At 39.2% G+C, this 19,566-nt stretch overlaps 1 protein-coding gene across 4 annotated transcripts in view; it reads right to left on the bottom strand.

Annotated features, from left to right (window-relative positions):
* Positions 1–19,566, bottom strand: part of XPO1 (exportin 1) — a 58,615-nt gene that overhangs the window by 34,837 nt on the left and 4,212 nt on the right. For all 4 annotated transcript variants that reach the window (XM_011987317.1, XM_011987315.1, XM_011987316.1 and 1 more), the window contains 3 exons: positions 18,949–19,080; positions 11,658–11,759; positions 7,908–7,980 (listed from right to left, as the gene is read on the bottom strand). In XM_011987317.1, coding sequence (XP_011842707.1) covers positions 7,908–7,980; positions 11,658–11,759; positions 18,949–19,074 — 301 coding nt within the window. In that variant the 5' untranslated portion in view covers positions 19,075–19,080. The remainder of the gene's footprint in view (positions 1–7,907; positions 7,981–11,657; positions 11,760–18,948; positions 19,081–19,566) is intronic.

Here is a 19,566-nt window from a genome sequence, read left to right as displayed (position 1 = left end):
ATAGTCAAAACTTTTGGAAACAAAGTTGGGGAGCTGGGTGTGGTAGCTCACGTAATCCCAGCACTTTGGGAGGCTGAGACGGGCGGATCACTTGAAGTCACGAGTTCAAGACCAGCCTGGCCAACACGGGGAAACCCCATCTCTACTAAAAATGCAAAACTTAGCTGGGTGTGGTAGTGTGTGCCTGTAATCCAGGAGGTGGAATTTGCAGTGAGCCAAGATCGCGCCACTGCACTCTGGCCGGGCGACAGAGCATGACTGTCTCAAATAAACAAACAAACAAACAAACCTTGACCCTTACCTCACCTCATATACAAAAATTGAGTAAAATGAATCACAGGATGCTTTTTTCAGACAGGGTCTCTGTCGCCCAGGCTGGAGTGCAGTGGCATGATCTCGGCTCACTGCAACCTCCACCTCCTGAACTCAAGCATTCCTCCCACCTCAGCTTCCCAGCAGTCAGGACTACAGGTACATGCCACCACACCTGGCTAATTTGCTTGTATTGTTTCCGCCTGCCTTGGCCTCCCAGTGTTGGGATTACAATTGTGAGCTACTGTGCCAGCCAAATCACAGATCTTAATGCAAGCGCTAAAACTATAAAGGTTCTGTAAGAAAACTTACAGAACATCTTTTTTTGTTTGAGATAGGGTCTCGCTCTGTCAGCCAGGCTGGAGGGCAGTGGTGTGATCCAGGCTTACTGCAGTCTCTTGCCTCCCCAGTTCAAGCAATTCACCACCACACTCGGCTAATTTTTGTATCTTTAGTAGAGATGGGGTTTCACCCTGTTGACCAGGCTGGTCTCGAACTACAATCTCGGCACTGTGGGAGGCTGAAGTGGGCGGATCACCTGAGGTCGGAGTTTGAGACCAGCCAGGCCAACTGACGAAACTCCATCTCTATTGCAAAAACAAAAATTATGCTGGTGTGGTGGTGCATGCTTGTAATCCCAGCTACTCAAGAGGCTGAGGCACAAGAATCGCTTGAACCCTAGAGCCAGAGGTTGCAATGAGCCAAGATCATGACACTGCACTCCAGCCTGGGCGACAGAGCGAGACTCTGTCTCAAAATAAATTAAAACAAAAACAACAACAAAAATCCAAACTTGCGGGGTGGCGCATGCCTGTAATTCCAGCTACTTGGGAGGCGAAGCAGGAGAATCACTTGAACCCAGGAGGCGGAGGTTACAGTGAGTGGAGATTAAGCCACTGCACTCCAGCCTGGGCAACAAGAGCGAAACTCCGCCTCGAAAAAACCAAAACGAAACAAAACAAAATCAAACCTTGTAATTATGATCTTTCCACTTTGGACTATTTTTTCCATAAATTCGCTTCTTCTCTATTCAATGTGTGCAAGTGTGGGTTTTTTTTTTGAGACGGAGTTTCGCTCTTGGTGCCCAGGCCATAGTGCAATGGTACGATCTCAGCTCATCGTGACCTCCGTCTTCCAGGTTCAAGCAATTCTCCTGCCTCAGCTTCCCCAATAGCTGGGATTCCAGGCATGCGCCACCACACCTGGCTAATTTTGTATTTGGAGTAGAGACAGGGTTTCTCCATGTTGGTCAGGCTGGTCTCTAACTCCGGACCTCAGGTGATCTACCTGCCTTGGCCTCCCAAAGTGCTGGGTTTACAGGCATGAGCCACCACGCCCCACCTGTAAGCAAGTTTTTATCAATCAATGAAATGATCTATAAGCCATACACATTAACTGATTAAGACAATCTCTTGGTTTAAATAAAAAGTACAGAAATACCTTTATATAGCATCATCTTTTCCCCCACCAGGAACAGACAAAGGAGGCTTTCTCTTTTTTATGATTTGAATTATCTAAATGCCATTTTTAATTAATTTATTTACTTATGTATTTCAGAGTTTCACTCTTGTTGCCCAGGTTGGCATACAGTGGTGCTGTCTTGGCTCACTGCAACCTCCACCTCCCAGGTTCAAGCAATTCTCGTGCCTCAGCCTCCCAATTAGCTGGGATTAAATGCGCCCATTACCACACTCAGCTAATTTTGGTATTTTTAGTAGAGACAGGGTTTTACCACGTTGGCCAGGCTGGTCTCGAACTACTGATCTCAGGTGATCTGTCTGCCTCAGTCTCCCAAAGTGCTGGGATTACAGGTGTGAGCCACCACACCCAGCCTAAATGCCTCCTTTAAAAAGCGATGGGGAATTATCTGGATCATGACTCTGACAGAGAATCACCACCACTGGTAGTCCTAGAGGACCTTTAAGACTTCAGTGATGGCTAGGGGTGGTGATATACCTGTAACCCCAGCACTTTGGGAGGCTGAGGTTGCAGCATCACTTGACGCCAGGAGTTCAAGACCAGCCTGGACAACATGGGCAAACTGTGTCTCTATAAAAATTAGAAAAACTTAGCTGGGTGTGGTGGCGCATGCCTGTAGTCCTAGCTATTTCGGCAGGCTAAGGCAGGGTAACTGCCTGAGCTCAGGAGTTTGAGGCTGCAGTGTGCTATGATTGTGCCACTGTACTCCAGCATGGGTGATACAGTGAGATCTTGTGTCAAAACAGATGCATAAATAAAAGACTACCATAAATAGCAACCACTCTTTATTAGAAAATTCTTCCATTTCACCTATTAAAATTTCCCAGCCAGGCATGGTGGCAATTTGGGACAGCAAAGTAGGAAGACTGCTTTAAGCCCAGGAGTTTAAAACCAGCCTGGGGCCAGGTGCAGTGGCTCAAGCCTGTAATCTCAGCACTTTGGGAGGCCGAGGCGGGCGAATCACGAGGTCAGGAGATCGAGACCATCCTGGCTAACACGGTGAAACCCCGGCTCTACTAAAAATACAAAAAAAATTAGCCGGGTGCGGTGGCGGGCGCTTGTAGTTCCAGCTACTTGGGAGGCAGAGGCAGGAGAATGGCATGAACCTGGAAGCAGAGCTTGCAGTGACCCGAGATCGTGTCACTGCACTCCAGCTTGGACAACAAAGCGAGGCTCCGTCTCAATAAATAAATAAATAAATAAATAAATAAATAAATAAATAAACCAGCCTGGGCTTCACAGTGAGACTCTGCCTCTTTAAAAAAAAAAAAAAAAAAAAAAAAAAAAAAAAAAAATTTAATTAGCTGGGCATGATGGTGTGGACCCACAGTCAAGGCTGAGGCAAGAGGGCAGGGTACAATGGCTCACACCTATAATCCCAGCACTCTGGGAGGCTGAGGATCACCTGAAGTCGGGAGTTTGACACCAGCCTGGTCAACATGGCAAAATCCCGTCCTTACTAAAAAAAATACAAAAATTAGCCATGCATGGTGGTGTGCACCTGTAATCCCAGCTACTTAGGAGGCTGATGCAGGAGAATCACTTGAATCCAGGAGGCAGAGGGTGAAGTGAGCCAAGATTGCACCACTGCACTCCAGCCTGGGTGACAGAGTGAGACTCCGTCTCAAAAAAAAAAAGAAGAAAATGAAAAAAAGCCTGAGGCAAGATCACTGGAGCCCAGGCTGCAGTGAACCATGATTGCACCACTGTACTGCAGCCTGAAGAACAGAGTGAATCCCTACATCTTTAAAAAACAAAGAAAAAGCCAGGCACAGTGGCTCACGCCTGTAATCCCAGCACTTTGGGAGGCCAACGCGGGTGGATCACGAGGTAAGGAGATCGATATCACCCTGGCTAACACGGTGAAAGCTCGTCTCTACTACTAAAAACAAAAAAACCAAACAAAAAACAAAAAATTAGCCAGGTGTGGTGGTGGGCGCCTGTAGTCCCAGCTACTCAGGAGGCTGAGGCAGGAGAATGGCATGAACCCGGGAGGCGGAGCTTGCAGTGAGCCAATATCACACCACTGCACTCCAGCCTGGGCGACGGACTCCGTCTAAAACAAAAAACAAAACAAAAACAACCAACCAAAGAAAAAAAGACACTCTGAGCTCCACTATCAAGGAGCTTACAGTTCGGAGGATGGGGAAAAAAGTGACTAAAACAGCCAAGTGTAATGTGGGGTGCGCAGGACAAAACACATAAAACACACACAAACAGACACATACTTAATGGCCTAAAGCTAAATGAAAATCCAGAGAAACGTAATAAATTTTACATAACACAAATCTCAACCTATTTAAATGTTTTATTATCTCTCCCTTTCTCTTGCTATAAAAATATCTTATGGAAAATTAAATGTTCTTTTAAACATCCTTACTTTCTAATTATGTCTATCTTTTGCTCTTTTTTTTTTGAGACGAAGTCTTGCTCTGCTGCCCAGGCTGGAATGCAATGGTGTGATCTCAGCTCACTGCAACTTCCGCCTCCCAGGTTCAAGCAATTCTCCTGCCTCAGCCTCCTGAGCAGCTGGAATTACAGGCATGCACCACCAAGCCCGGCTAATTTTTGTATTTTTAGTAGAGATGGGGTTTCTCCATGTTGGTAAGGCTGGTCTTGAACTCCTGACCACGTAATTTGCCTGCCTTGGCCTCCCAAAATGCTGGGATTACAGGCGTTAGCCACTGTGCCGGACCTATCTTTTGCTCTTTAAAATTTTATTCTCCTGTGACCCACTGGTACAGGATACAGTAAAGTATAACACAGCAAGAGACATCTAATTGACTCAAGAATCATGAGATTTTCCTGACAGTATTTACACAAGAGGCCTAAATTGAAAATGCTATTAATTTAAAAGAACATGTTGGCCAGGTGGGGTGGCTCACGCCTGTCATCTCAGCACTTTGGGAGGCCGAGGCGGGAGGATCACAAGGTCAGGAGATCGAGACCACCCTGGCTAACATGGTGAAACCCCGTCTCTACTACTACTTAAAAAAAAAAAAAAAATTAGCCGGGTGTGATGGCAGGTGCCTATAGCCCCAGCTACTCAGGAGGCCGAGGCAGGAGAATGGCGTGAACCCGGGAGGGGGAGTTTGCAGTGAGCTGAGATCGTGCCACTACACTCTAGCCTGGGCGACAGAGTGAGACTCCGTCTCAAAAATAAAAAACAAACAAATAAATAAAAATTAACATATGCTGTGGAAAAGAACCTAAAAGCAGATATAAGAAATTCTAGATCAGAAAAACAAACAAACAAACAAAAAAACGCAGGAATCTAGTTTTTGTATACCCTTATGCAGTGAAACCTTTCCTTCCTTTAAAATACACCAGGCACTTCTTTCCAATCATGTGAATGAAACTTGGCTTAAAAGGCCGGACTTAGACATCATTCTGTTCCTTTAGCTTGTGAAGCACTCATTATATACACCTAATTTACTGCTGATTTATGATTCCTCTTTTATATGTGTTTTGTCTTTCCTAATTGTAACTATGACATACAGCACTTTGATGTACAAGTATTTTTATAACCTTAATATTTAGTAGTAATTGGTACAAAGGAAATGCACAATACGTACCCCAGGTAAACAAATATATATGCTATGGTAGTTGGACAAAGGGTATAGCTATAGCTAACAAGCAAGAATACCACCTTTAAAACACAGGATACTTACGGACAAAGGAAATAAAATATTTTAAAACTAATTTATGTAATTTCCAATACCAAAGTTACTTAAAGATGAAGGAAAATTAATGTTCAGAAGTTATAGTGTATTTTGTGAAATAAATCTTCAGGTTACAGAAGCATCCCAGTTAAAATTAAAAAGCTAATCATGTTGACTAGGTGTGGTGGCTCATGCTTACAATCCCAGCACTCTGGCAGGCCAAGGTGGGAGGATTGCTCAAGCCTAACAGCCAGCAGCATAGGCAATACAGCGAGACCCCATCCCTACAAAACATTGGGGGAAAAAAAAAATTTAGTAGGGCATGCCTGTGTTCCCAGCTACTTGGGAAGCTGAGGTGGGAGGATTGCTTGACCCCAGCTATTTGACGTTGCAGAGATGGTGCCTGCGAATGTACTCCAGCCTGGGGAAAAGACTTAGAACCTGTCTCAACAAAAAAGAAAGGAAGAAAGAAAAATTTTTTAAACTACTTTTTTCTATAACAAATGTAACTATGATGTTGATAAACTAGTATAATCATATATATTTCAAACCTGGAAAAGATCTTCCAGAACAATCAAATGTGATAAAAAACAGAGATGTAGAGTTAAGAACAAAATGAGGATTTAAAATTATACAACAGTAAAATGGAACAGAAGTAGAACACCTTTTGGTGGTATGGCAGACCATGGCCAAAATTAAATCTGGGGCTTGTAACACATGAGTAAAACAATAAATAGTAGTAAAGAAACAAGGAATGACTACACTAAAGATCCCTGAAGAATAAAGTCTTTAGGACTTACTTGGACCACATAGTCAAATTGTGCTTATTAATTTCTCAGTCCATCACAGAACATGATCTAAAATAGTTTCAAACCATAATTAAACATTTAAAAAAATGAGAACCTCTTTTAGGGCAGGCACACTATTTGCTCCTGCACTATCACTCTTAATCTATGATTTATGATGTATTAAAGATATTGCCATTGATTATCCTTAATATTCTTAAAAAAAGATACTGGCATTAAAATTTCATCATATCCAACTCTAAATGTGCTCAAACTTTGTCAAGGTTTAAGTCAGATTAAATAAGTAAATCCACGTCACTATTCTACCATAATGATAAGAGAATGCAGGTGAAGGAAATACTTACAGACCAGTAATCAAAGAAATGAGACATATTTTAAATGAAACTGCTACTAGAAGTATCATGTGCCCCATAATAAAGCCAAGAAAAAAAATTTCTATTGTTCAGAGATAAAGAAATAGAGTAGGTAAAAATGCAGTGTATCGTAACTGAAATTAGCTGTATCAAAGAATCATAAGAAACTAACCTTGCCTCAGGTTTCTCAAAATATTACTACATTCCACAAGGTACCACAGACAGAAAAGTTAAATTAATTAACAGGTATCACTACACCTTCATTTTCTGATCTTTCTTCCTTTCGGAAGCCAACCTCTAACAAGGCATTCCCAGAACCACAAAAAGGTTTAAAAAAAAAAAAAAAAAAAAAAAAAAGCTTTGTGATTTTTAGTACTTGGCTTTTCCATCCCTGGGTTAACCATATATATATATATATGGTTTATTTATATATATATATATTTTTTTTTGAGACGGAGTTTTGCTCGTTGCCCAGGCTAGAGTACAGTGGCACAATGATGGCTCACTGCAGTCTCAACCTCCTGGCTCAAGGGATCCTCCTACCTCACCCCACCGATACCCCTGTTCCCCACCACCTGCACCACAACACCTGGCTAATTTTTAAATTTTTCGTAAACACAGGGTCTCACTATGTTACCCAGGATGGTCTCAAACTTCTGGCCTTAAATGACCCTCCCACCTCAGCCTCACAAAGTCCTGGGATTACAGGCTTCAGCCACTGTGCCTGGCCCATATTATATTTGTGTGTTTGTTTTTTTGGAGACAGGGTCTTACTCTTGTCATCCAGGCTGGAGTGCAGTGGCAGGATCACGGCCCACTGCAGCTCACTGCAGTCTCGACCTTTTGAGCTCAAGCAACACTCCTACATACCTGGGACCACAGGCATGTACCACCATACCCAGAAAATTTTTAGAATTTTTGTCCAGACGAGGTCTTGTTATGCTGCCTAGGCTGGTCTGGAACTCCTGGGCTCAAGTGATCCACTTACCTCAGCCTCCTGAAGTGCTGGGATTACAGGCGTGAGCCATTGTGCCATAGTCCATATTTTTAACTAGAATATTTATAGTCAAGAATTTAACAGTCCAGTCTCCTCTTTCTCCCAAAAGATAACCTGTAAGTGGCCTTCCTGTACCCACCAATACAAACAGAACCTGCTTTGCTTCATGATAAAAGCAATAAGCTCCATCAGAGCAAAATATACTAAATATTCATTACATGCCCCCTCAAACAACTATAATAAAAATGCCAGGAATAACAAAATTCTGAATTTATAATTCTTTAATATATTTTCCTACCTTCACACTGGTTCCTTGGAAGAATCTTCCACCTTGTTTTTATCACATTTTCCAAAATTTGTAGTCCATAATACTGAAAATTGGAGAATAGAAGCATGTGAATATATTGCTATATAGGACTGGCAACTCTCAGGATTCACAAATGGACAGACATTCACACATTTACATCTAAAGTTTCAAAAACATTATGCTACCAAGTTTAATTACATATATTAAACAAGTATCTATTCACCCATATACTGAGTTTTCATGCATTTTCCTCATTTTATTGTTTACTACTCTATATAACGTCCTGCTGTTTATACATGCTCACACCAGGAGGAAGAACCAAATAAAAAGCCCTTTAGCAGCCAAATAGGCTTATCTGTCGAAGGAAAAGTAGCAGCCAGATACGAATTCACAGCATAAATGACTGCTCATAGGCTCACGTACTTTAACACGAACAGGCTCCTAAGAATTTAGCAGTTTGGATGCTATCAAGCTTCCTACCATCCTCTAGGAGTTACAAGCTTTTGGCCAAATATTAAAGTATTGTCACAGATACTTTCTATAAAAAGTGTTTACAAGCATCACTGGTGTGTTACTTAAGGAGCAGCAAGACAACCCATGGGTTTATTTTATATTTTAACCCCACCCTTATAGTTGCTATTTCTACTAATTTAAAGATAAACTTTTGTGCACAGTCAAAATAATCACAAATGCATGTTGCAATCTGTATCTACCTTTCAGGTATTTCTTCCTAAATACTGAAAGTTATAACTAAAAGTATAAAAAATTAAAAAAGAGATACCACTTTCAAGCCATTTTGTCCCTCCTGCTGATTACTCACTCTAAATAGTCAACAATATTTATAATAATTTATAAAGCTCCAGGAGTTACTACCTGAATTACTATGACCAATTAGTGTGGATAGGCAGGAGGAAGAAAAGGGACAAAACTGTTGTGGTACATTTCAACAGAGAGAATTAGGGAAGAATCAGCTATAATACCTGAAAGGTAAACTCATTCATATATAGACATATAACCTCAGATTGCAAGTTTTGGCTGAGAATAAGAGTTCATCTTTAAAATGGTTAGTCATTACACAATAAAATAGGAGCATTAGTATTTCAACCAAAGGGATCATGTGAATGCTCATTTTATCCAAAGCACAATATAGACTGTCCCAAACTACATTGTGCTCAAACAGTGAATGTTTTTGCTGTTTTCTTTCATTTTAACATTTCACACTTTTCAGGAAAATTTTGCCATTTCAACTAAAGTACTACATTTGCAAACATTCCTTAAAAACTTTCAAAATCAAAACAAGGCCAAAGCAAAATTCTAAAATTACAAATTTGATGCTATTACAATGTTTCATAATCAGCAGTAAATAGCGATTTTTCTAACCTGTTCATTTTTAAAAACACATCTATTTATTATGTCTAGGTCTGAGAAATATGTAAATAAGCAAAAAAGAAAATTTTCCAAATGCCTGAAGTTCTTAATTAGCTTTTAAAACATACTACCCCAAATAATTTTATAGGCACAAAATCAGATTGTCAAGACTCAGTAAGTCAAAGTAACGCACTGCTTACAATGTATCCTCTTGCCAAAAATCAATTAAAAAGCCTTTAAAACACTAAGAAACAAAACCCACCATATAGTTAGAAATAAAAATCTTAAAAATAACTTCATCTTATTTAACCAAACTTTTTGTTTACATATTTATTGGAAAGACACTGTCACCTAAAGTTACTATTTACTAACCTGTAGTTATTTTCTACAACTGTATAAAGGTAGCATAAGCTTGATGAAGATACAATTCATCTTTCTGCCAAGTTGAAGCAGGGAGCCCAATAAAAGCTTTGCCCAAGTTAGGTCAGAGGAATACATCTGTTACCATAATATCCTAAAATCCAATCTCTCCCAGACATAAAGACTTGGCCTATGAAACTGAAACAAAGAAAACTTACATTCCTTTGAAAAAATGTTATTTGGCGCCAGGCAAAGTGGCCCTCGCCTGTAATCCCAACACTTTGGGGAGGCCAAGGTGGGAGGGCCAGGAGCTCAAGATCAGCCTGAGCAACACAGGGAGACCCCGCCTCTACAAAAAAAAATTGGTAAGTTAGCGAGGCATGGTGGCATGCACCTGTAGCCCTAGCTATTCAGAAAGCTAGGCAGAATGTCACTTAAGCCCAGGAGTTTGAGGTTACGGTGAGCTATAATCACACCACTCCACTCTAGCCTGGGCAACAGAGGTCATGTCTCTTCAAATAACTTTTTTTTTTTTTAGTATTTTTGCTCAAAATCTGAAGTGACAGTCAAATCTGAAAGCAAATGATCAATCACTATGATCCAAATATTTCAAAGAATTATACTTTTGCATTACATCTCAGAACTTGAGAAATCCACTGCTGAGTTATGAAGATGAGGGACAGATAACAGCAAAGACTAAATGAAAAGATAAATGCATGAAATGATCCCTATGGTAGAAATTTCTACTGAGCCCTTAGAAATACTTATTTTATGCATCGAATTCCCCTTTCCCCTCCCACCGCCCATGAAACAAAAACAATTGATGAACAGAATTCAGTTAAAGGGAATCAAAAGGGTAGACCTTGTGGAGGCCTGCCGTCAAAGCCTAGCTGTGTCAGTTGCACAGGAAGACACCCTTTTTCTTCCTATTACAAGCAATCAACATAATGGAACATTATGATTAATATCAGGTAGTGTTAACATCTTTAAAGAAAAAAAAATGATTGCATAAAAGCCAAATGTCATAGTGCATAAATTTAGCACCAAATCATTTGTAATTTATGTAAATTGAAGAATTCTTTACCTGTTGCTTTCTTTCTGTTCCTCTAATCATCTCATTTTTCACAAGACAAATTTGAGTTTTTAAAAATACTGTTGATAAATCAACTTAAACATTAGTAATGTCTGTCAGTATAAAAAGCAAAATTTACCAGGCAAGCAAACAGGCAAACACTGTTATGTTACTTAAGGTTAGCACTTTGAGGAAGTTCTGGACTGTATTTTTGACCTAAAATTTACAAGCTGTCAAAACTAATTAATATTTTAAAACTGTTAATTAACAAAGTCTGGTTTCAGAAACAGATGTGAATATGGCTATCTTCTGTTTTAACACAATGTATATCAAGTGGAAACCTTTCGTGTATTAAACAGAATGCCATAGTATTTTATTACTTTAAGGCAGTTTAAAGAGAAGCGTGAATCATCAAGCCTAAAACAGACAAAACACATTTTGATCAACCCTTCTGTTCAAACTTAAAAAAGGACCCGAATTATAACATTTTCCATTGTAAATAAAAACTGAGTGCTGTCCCATTAGAAGCCCAATGCCATGGAGTAGGGTTTTAAGCTGTCCACACAACTTGGTGTCAGAGGTGCCTGGCCTGTATTATATTGATTACTTGCCCAAAATAATTCCTTAATGTTATGTTTCATCTCTGAATAACATTCAGAATTTATGCTACTTAGACCTGTATACATATTCTAAAAAGAAAAAAACAAAATCAGACAACCAAAAAAGCCACCTTGCATACTAGTCCCATTACAAAACTTCATTCATAATTCTTAGGACTATTTGCAAGAATTAATTATATGCTTCAGACTAAATTTTGAAACAAATTAACAATATAAAATGATTTGAGATAACAAATGCTAATACTAAAAATGAGATACCTTCCTCAAAGTTTATGACTGGAAGAAAAGAAATAACAGATTTTAAAACCACCACTTGCTTACTTTCGTATTCATATTCTGAGAAAATTCCAAAATTGTGTCGACTCTTGTCCAAGCATCAGGATGCTCCTTTAAATGTGTCAGTACTTCTTGAGCCATTCTTTGCTAAAATATTATAAAAAAAAAAAATTAAGCTAATGTGTTCTTTTGAAGCATTCATTAAAATGAAAACTACTGAGCAAGGCACAAATTCTAATTGGACAGAGATTCTATCATCAATGTTCAGAAATACTCAAAATTTAGACTTTACAGAAATAGAAATAAAATTATTTAAATATAACTCCTAATGTTTTTTCTTTTTTTTTTTGAGACAGTCTTGCTCTATCGCCCAGGCTGGACTGCAGTGGTACGATCTCAGCTCACTGCAGCCTCTGCCACCTGAGTTCAAGCGATTCTCCTACCTCAGCCTGCCAAGTAGCTGGGATTACAGGCGGGTGCCACCACAGCCAGCTAATTTTTGTATTTTTAGTAGAGTTGGGGTTTCACCATGTTGGCCAGGCTGGTCTTGAACTCCTGACCTCAGGTGATCCACCTGCCTCGGCCTCCCAAAGTGCTGCGATTACAGGAGTGAGCCACCATGCCCAGCCAACTCCTAATCTTTAAAGGTGCAAATATTTTATTTTTTTTGAAACAGAGTAACATTTTTGGGAGTAAATCTGGTTTATTTTTTAGTCTCAAAACTGCACTGGATTTCAACCAAAGATCTATTCTGAAGCAAATGAGTTATCAGCATTTAAATCAACCAAAAACAACATAAAAATTCTTATCTAGGCCGGTTGCAGTGGTTCATGCCTGTACTCTCAATACTTTGGGAGACTGAGGCAGGAGGATCACTTGAGGTCAGGAGTTCAAGACCAGGTGGCCAGCCTAGGAGACAGGCAAGGTAATGAGGCCATGACTCTCCAAAAATGAAAAAAAAAAAAAAAAAAAAAAAAAAAGCTGCGCATGGTGGCTTGCACCTGTAGTCCTAGCTACTCAGGAGGCTGAGGTGGGAGGATCACTTGAGCCCTGGAAATCAAGGCTGCATGAGCTATCATGGTGCCACTGCACTTCAGCCTGGTGAAAGAGCAGAGACTCTGCCTCTAGAAAAACAAAAAAATCACATCTACTTAGATAAGTTATGTAATGTAGCAGGACACTCCGCTTTACAAGAGTTACCAAGAGCTCTCTAACTACAAAAATACATTTCATAGAAAGACTACTGAAAACTAGGTCTAAGTAAGACCACAAATCCCAAATACTTACATACCCTTTGAGCTCTTTAAAAAGGACTCTTAAAATTTATTGTAACCATCCTTTCTCCATTTTGAAATTTCACTAATTTCATATATAAAATATTTGTTTTGGAAACTATTTCCGTTTTTATTTTCATATTTTTAACATGCAAACCCAGAAATACTCATCTATGTAGCCATCACCTTGTGCTTGTATCAGTTTTTCTTTGAACATAAAATAACTAAAGTTTATGAAAGTCATCTTTGTGCCTTTCCCTAGTGCCATTTCCTTCCTTTGTTCCTTTTACTCTCTCTCTCTTTTTTTTTTTTTTTTACTTGAAGTCTCACTCTGTCACCGAGGCTGGAGTGCAGTGGCAGGATCTCAACTCACTGCAACCTCCACCTCCAGGGTTCAAGCAATTCTCCTGCCTCAGCCTCTCGAGTAGCTGGGACTACAGGCACGTGCCACCACGCCTGGCTAATTTTTGTATTTTCAGTACAGACAGGGTTTCACCCTGTTGGCCAGGCTGGTCTCAAACTCCTCACCTCGTGATCTGCCCGCCTCAGCCTCCCAAACTGCTGGGAGTACACCTTTGTTCCTTCTTTAAAAAGTAATGGCTTTCATAAACTTGGTCTGTCTTTTCCTGTCCTCATTTTCATGGCATGTGTGTAAATTTCATGAATACGGTTGTATGGCTACCAAATTTTATGTTTATACTTAAAAAATCTTTCAGGCTGGGCACAGTGGCTCACGCCTGTAATCCCTGCACTTTGGGAGGCCGAGGTGGGCGGATCACGAGGTCAGGAGTTCGAGACCAGCCTGACCAATATGGCGAAACCCCATCTCTAGTAAAAACACAAAAATTAGCTGGGCATGGTGGCGTGCGCCTATAGTCCCAGCTACTCGGGAGGCTGAGGCAGGAGAATCGCTTGAATCCGGGAGCAGAGGTTGCAGTGAGCCAAGATTGCCCCAGTGCACTCCAACCTGGGTGACTGAGACTCCCTCTCCAAAACAAAACAAAACAAAACAAAACAAAAGAAACTTTTCTGCAATTAGTTTTTTCCATTTGACAGTTTTTAAGATCCAGCCATGTCAACATTTTATATAGTTTTTTCTTTCAATAAGTTTTTCATACAACATTAACGTATTTTTACCAAACACCTTTTAATTCTACTGACAAAAAGCAATGGCTTAATCCTTTTCATTTTTACATCTTTAAAGGTTTTTTTTATAACTCAATTAGATCCTTCCTATTACCTATTTCTATTAAAAGTTGTAAGCAAAAAGTTTGGGCCAGGTGTGGTGGCTCATGTCTGTAATCCCAGGAGTTCAAGATCAGCTTGGGAAACAAAGAAAAAATAATGAGCCAGGTGTGGTGGGACATGCACTTATGGTCCCAGCTACTCAGGAGGCTGAGGTGGGAAGATTGAGCCTGGGAGGTCAAGGCTGCAGTGAGCTGTGATCATGCCATTGTGCTCCAGCCTGTATGACAGAGCAAGAAAAAGGTTTGATGACTTTAAAATCTGTCAGTTACCTTTCTCTTATACTTTACTTTATCATGGGTTTAATTATGTGGTTATAAACAACAAAGCATCAAAAACAGGATAGGAAGCACTCTTACAACCATTTCCGACAAAGATACCTTATAATCTTTAGCCTGACTTTTATTCTAGTCTTTTTAAAAAAATGGTATGCTTGGTAGGGCACCATGGCTCAGACCTGTAATCCTAGCACTTTGGGAAGCTGAGTGGGAGGATCACAAGGTCAGGAGTCCAAGACCAGCCTGGCCAACATGGTGAAACCCCATCTCTACTAAAAATTCAAAAATTAGCTGGGTATGGTGGGGCGTGCCTGTAATCCCAGTTACTCGGGAGGCTAGGCAGGAGAACTGCTTGAACGAGGACCCAGAGGGCAGAGGTTGTGGTGAGCTGAGATCACACCACTGCACTCCAGCCTGGGCTACAGAGTAAGATTCTGTCTCATTAAAAAAAAGAAAGAAAGAAAGAGAGAAATCATATGCTTATCCTGGCGTTGATGCTTTATTTTAACCACGATCTTTTCCTCAGGTAGTAAACATAATACCACATTCATGACTATCCCATACACAATCAGCAAAACACACCGCTACACACTCAATAACTTATATGGTTGTTCTCTACCCAGAAACCCACCAGAACCACTGTGGTCACCTGAAAAGATCAGATGCCTGCTTCCATTGTGAGTCTGTGGTTAGAAGAGTTAATGTGTATATTTTAAAATACAATTATACACATTTTTATTTGATTTCATTAAAGGACTGATGGGTATAATGTGTCATATGAGAAATTATAGAAGGCAGAAAGAATAATGATCTGAGTTATCTAGGGCCAAAGCACATTTTAGCAGTGTTTTGATCTTCTCCCTGAGAATATCTAGCTAGATAACTTTATCTAACTAGAGGAAAAGTTGTATCAAAGATCCTCACACAGTAAAAGTTACTTGGTCAAGTTGCCATTTTGTCAGATGCTTTGAAGTGATAAGCATTCTACACAGAATCAAATACTTCCCACACTATCACCACTCACTTCAATCTCTACATAAATCATGTTCTTTCCTGTTAGTTGTAATTTTACTCTCCGATGTTACTTCTAGTGTTTGCATTCTAATGTATTCTAATCCCACCATTCTTACATAATGTTCTTTATAAACTTAAAACCCCAGTAGGGGTTTAAAAAAAAAGACACAAAAGCAAACTAAAGAGAGAGAAAACCTAGCATCTCCCTTGTGCTACTGAGTGGTGAAAGCGTTTTAGTTGCTAAGCAATAGAGTTCAAGATCTTTAACAGAACACAATATTGGAGACAACATCCAACTCTTTCTGTATCTTTTTTCTAGGTGTCTACTTGGCTAAAAATAGAAAAATACTTGTAACAGAGAGTAGTCCTAATGTAACAGTGCTAAATAGCCTATTATACTAATCATGTATGCAAAAGTTGTTTACAGATTAAAAGTTACCCTTGTAAATAATTTCTTCTCCTCCCCAAGTTACACATTCCTTTAAAAAAAAAAAAAGGCTACCTACAGCTTTCTTCCCAGTTGACTTTAAAAGCTTAATTAGTATATCAAATTTTTCTTGTCATTATTAGTGCATGATATTTTATGAGTAGCAAAATTTTTTTTTAATTTCAAGCAATGAGTATCACATATGCTAAATCATTTTCATTATACTTCTAAATGTAACCTTTAAACAGAGTGCCTTCTACCTACCAAGCACTGTAACAGGTGCTTTATAAACCTCATCATTACTAAACCGCCAATCTCTTATAGGGCAGGTCACATTTGTACATGGGACTTAAGCAATGACTAGAGAGAGCTTCCAGGAAACAAATTAAGACATCTAACACTAAAAACATGTTTTCCACCACAGCAGCTCTCTGCTACTACTCCTTTTCCTTTGAAATAAGACCCCCAAGGAGGTGGTAAACAAAAAGTAGACTGAACTAACAACACAGGACTTTTAGAGACCAAAAGGACTCCTTAACCAGCTTTAAGCTCTAAATCTTCATTTATAATACAATATGTTTGCTAGTTATTTTTATGCAACTGATTGTCACATGATCTATTAACTACTGCAGACAAAATCCTTTTACTTTGGGAAAGTTAACCTATTGTCCTTATAAACAAAAAAAAAATTTAGAAACACTTTTTTTTTTTTTTTTTGAGACGGAGTCTCGCTCTGTCGCCCAGGCTGGAGTGCAGTGGCCGGATCTCAGCTCACTGCAAGCTCCGCCTCCCAGGTTCACGCCATTCTCCTGCCTCAGCCTCCCGAGTAGCTGGGACTACAGGCACCTGCCACCTCGCCCGGCTAGTTTTTTGTATTTTTTAATAGAGACGGGGTTTCACCGGGTTAGCCAGGATGGTCTCGATCTCCTGACCTCGTGATCCGCCCATCTCGGCCTCCCAAAGTGCTGGGATTACAGGCTTGAGCCACCGCACCCGGCTAGAAACACTTTTCTTAATCTACTTTTTATTAAGAAGTCAATTTTAAAACAAACCATTAAATTTCTTAATACTATGAAACATTATTAAAAGCAGTATTACTGTAATATATTCTCAATTATAAAAATTACCACTAATTCTGTTATAAGCCATGAAGAACACTGCTCTGTTGGTTTATTTATCATACCTTTAGATGTAGTGAACTAGCTTAGTGCAAAGATTAAATAGTATTAGTAGCTGAATCTATGTGGAAAAAATTAAATGCCTTTTTCCCCAATGGCTACAGACCTGTGCTTCCAATATTATATTCAAAATTGAACCCAACCTTACTTTCATAGCTTCCTCCAAAAGCAGCTGTTTTCTATGCATCCATGCTAGAAGAAATGAAGCTTAAAGCTTCATATTGAATGTACAGCATGAGTAACAACTAAATGACAGGGATAATAAATACTGACAGATAATTTTTTCAAGAATGCTTTTGGAGATAAAGTACTGATCAAAACGCCCTAAGAGTATAAACCCGGACTAACAAGCTTACAGAATCACTGCAGAGTAATGTTTTCTGCTTTTAGAGCTTCCACAGCCCTTTTTCAAGTTTCCACTATAGTGAAAGCAGTATTGTTAGATTTCACAAGGGAATGGAAACATTTATACATGATGCTTTTTGGACTACCTATAAAAGATAGTACTATATGCATCTTACATGTTTTCAAAAAGTGTAATGGCACTCAGTTTCTTAATTATGCAAATACAAATATCTTGACAATATAAGTAACCTCATATCTATTAGTTGAACATTCATCTAACCAGAAATCTACTGTTCTGGCAACAAAACTACCTTAAAAGATTTCTGGACAGGCGTGGTGGCTCATGCCTGTAATCCCCACACTTTGGGAGGGCAAGGCAGGCGGATCACGAGGTCAGGAGATGGAGACCATCCTGGCCAATATGAAACCTATCTCTACCAAAATACAAAAAATTAGCTGGGCGTGGTAGTGCGCCGGTAGTCCCAGCTACTCGGGAGGCCGAGGCAGGAGAATTGCTTGAATCTGGGAAGCGGAGGTTGCAGTGAACCAAGATTGTGCCACTGCACTCAAGCCTGGTGACAGTACGAGACTCCATCTTAAAAAAAACAAAACAAAACAAAAAAAGATTTCTGACCCAACTGCAGAACTTTTTACTCATTCAAAAACATGTTTGGGCTGGTGTAAGGTGGCTCATGCCTGTAATCCCAGCACTTTGGGAGGCCGAGGCAGGTGGATCACCTGAGGTCAGGAGTTCCAAGACCAGCCTGGCCAACATGGTGAAACCCCGTCCCTACTAAAAATACAAAAAGTAGCCAGGCATGGTGGCGTGCATCTGTAATCCCAGCTACCAGGGAGGCTGAGGCAAGACAATCACTTGAACCCAGGAGGCAGGGGTTGCAGTGAGCCGAGATCATGCCACTGCACTCCTGCCTGGGACACAGAGCAAGACTCTGTCTCAAAAAAAAGAAACAAAAAAAAAGTTTGGCCCCACAGGTAAAAAATCAAGTTTTTTTTTCTTGTGACACATACAATTTAAAATTTTACACACATTTTTGTTTCACCTTTTCGTTGGGTTCAAAAAAGCGAAAAACTTAAACTGATCAAAGCATGGTTTATGTTCAAGATAATTCCCTACATTAACAGTACCACTTAGAAAAGTGTACGAAATTCAACTAACATAAAAATACTTGGTATTCCTGTTTTTAATTAAACAAACATGTCTGTGAAGTACTTCTGTAAATGTTTTAAAAGTAGAAGAATCATATTAGCTCCAAACATATTAAGTATATATAAAAGTACAGAGAACCTTTAATACCTACAAAGTATTTAATAACATTCGGCTCTTAAGGACAGAACAAGTATAAGAATAGTATTCCAAAACAACCCAATGTAACCATATCAAACATTATGCAATTTTTTTCTCCAAACCAATTCTCATTATGGTTAATATAGAATTCCAAATTAACACAAACTATGGAATATCTTTTTTAAAGGTGATAATTTAAAATTTTATTCTAAACCCAACAACTCTGTTACACTGTCAAAATGTTATAAAGTTTTCGTTGGCTACTTTACCTGGGCTCCTTCTCCATGGTATAAGCAATTCACCACATTATCTAATAAGTTGATATCCAGTTTTTGGCTGAAATCGAGCAGCTGACGAGCTGCATGGTCTGCTAACATTGTCATAATTGCTGGCATAGATTACTGAAAATAAAGAAAAAACATTGAAGCTGCCTATGAAGTTTTGGAATTATCAAAAACTTCCTACAAGTTATTTTACTTCAACCATGTTATTACAAATATTTTAATGAATACTTTAGAGACTTTAATTACAAAAAACAGATAGTAAAAGCAAGTAACATAAGCTGAAATTACTTAGCTATTTGATAATTACATAAATTATTATGGTCCATTCAACTTTTCTAGTGTTTTGTTTATACACCAGAAAGACTCTCCTATTCTACTAACATTTATAAAGTATGCTAACCTATTATTTAAATGCATCCACTATTAGGATTTTATGGTCCTAAAACATGATACAGTTCAGTATCTTGATGTCCAAACTTCTTAAGCAAGTAGGATTAAGTTCAAGTAAACGTGTTTTTCTTTTCTTCCCAACTAGGGTCTTCTGGATAACTCAGTAAAAGCTCACTTCACATTATCTTAACTTCATAAAAATAATTCTATAAA

This window comes from Mandrillus leucophaeus, unplaced genomic scaffold, assembly GCF_000951045.1.
Source record: "Mandrillus leucophaeus isolate KB7577 unplaced genomic scaffold, Mleu.le_1.0 Scaffold307, whole genome shotgun sequence".
Classification (NCBI taxonomy): Eukaryota; Metazoa; Chordata; class Mammalia; order Primates; family Cercopithecidae; genus Mandrillus; species Mandrillus leucophaeus.
This window is presented reverse-complemented; position numbering and strand designations above follow the sequence as displayed.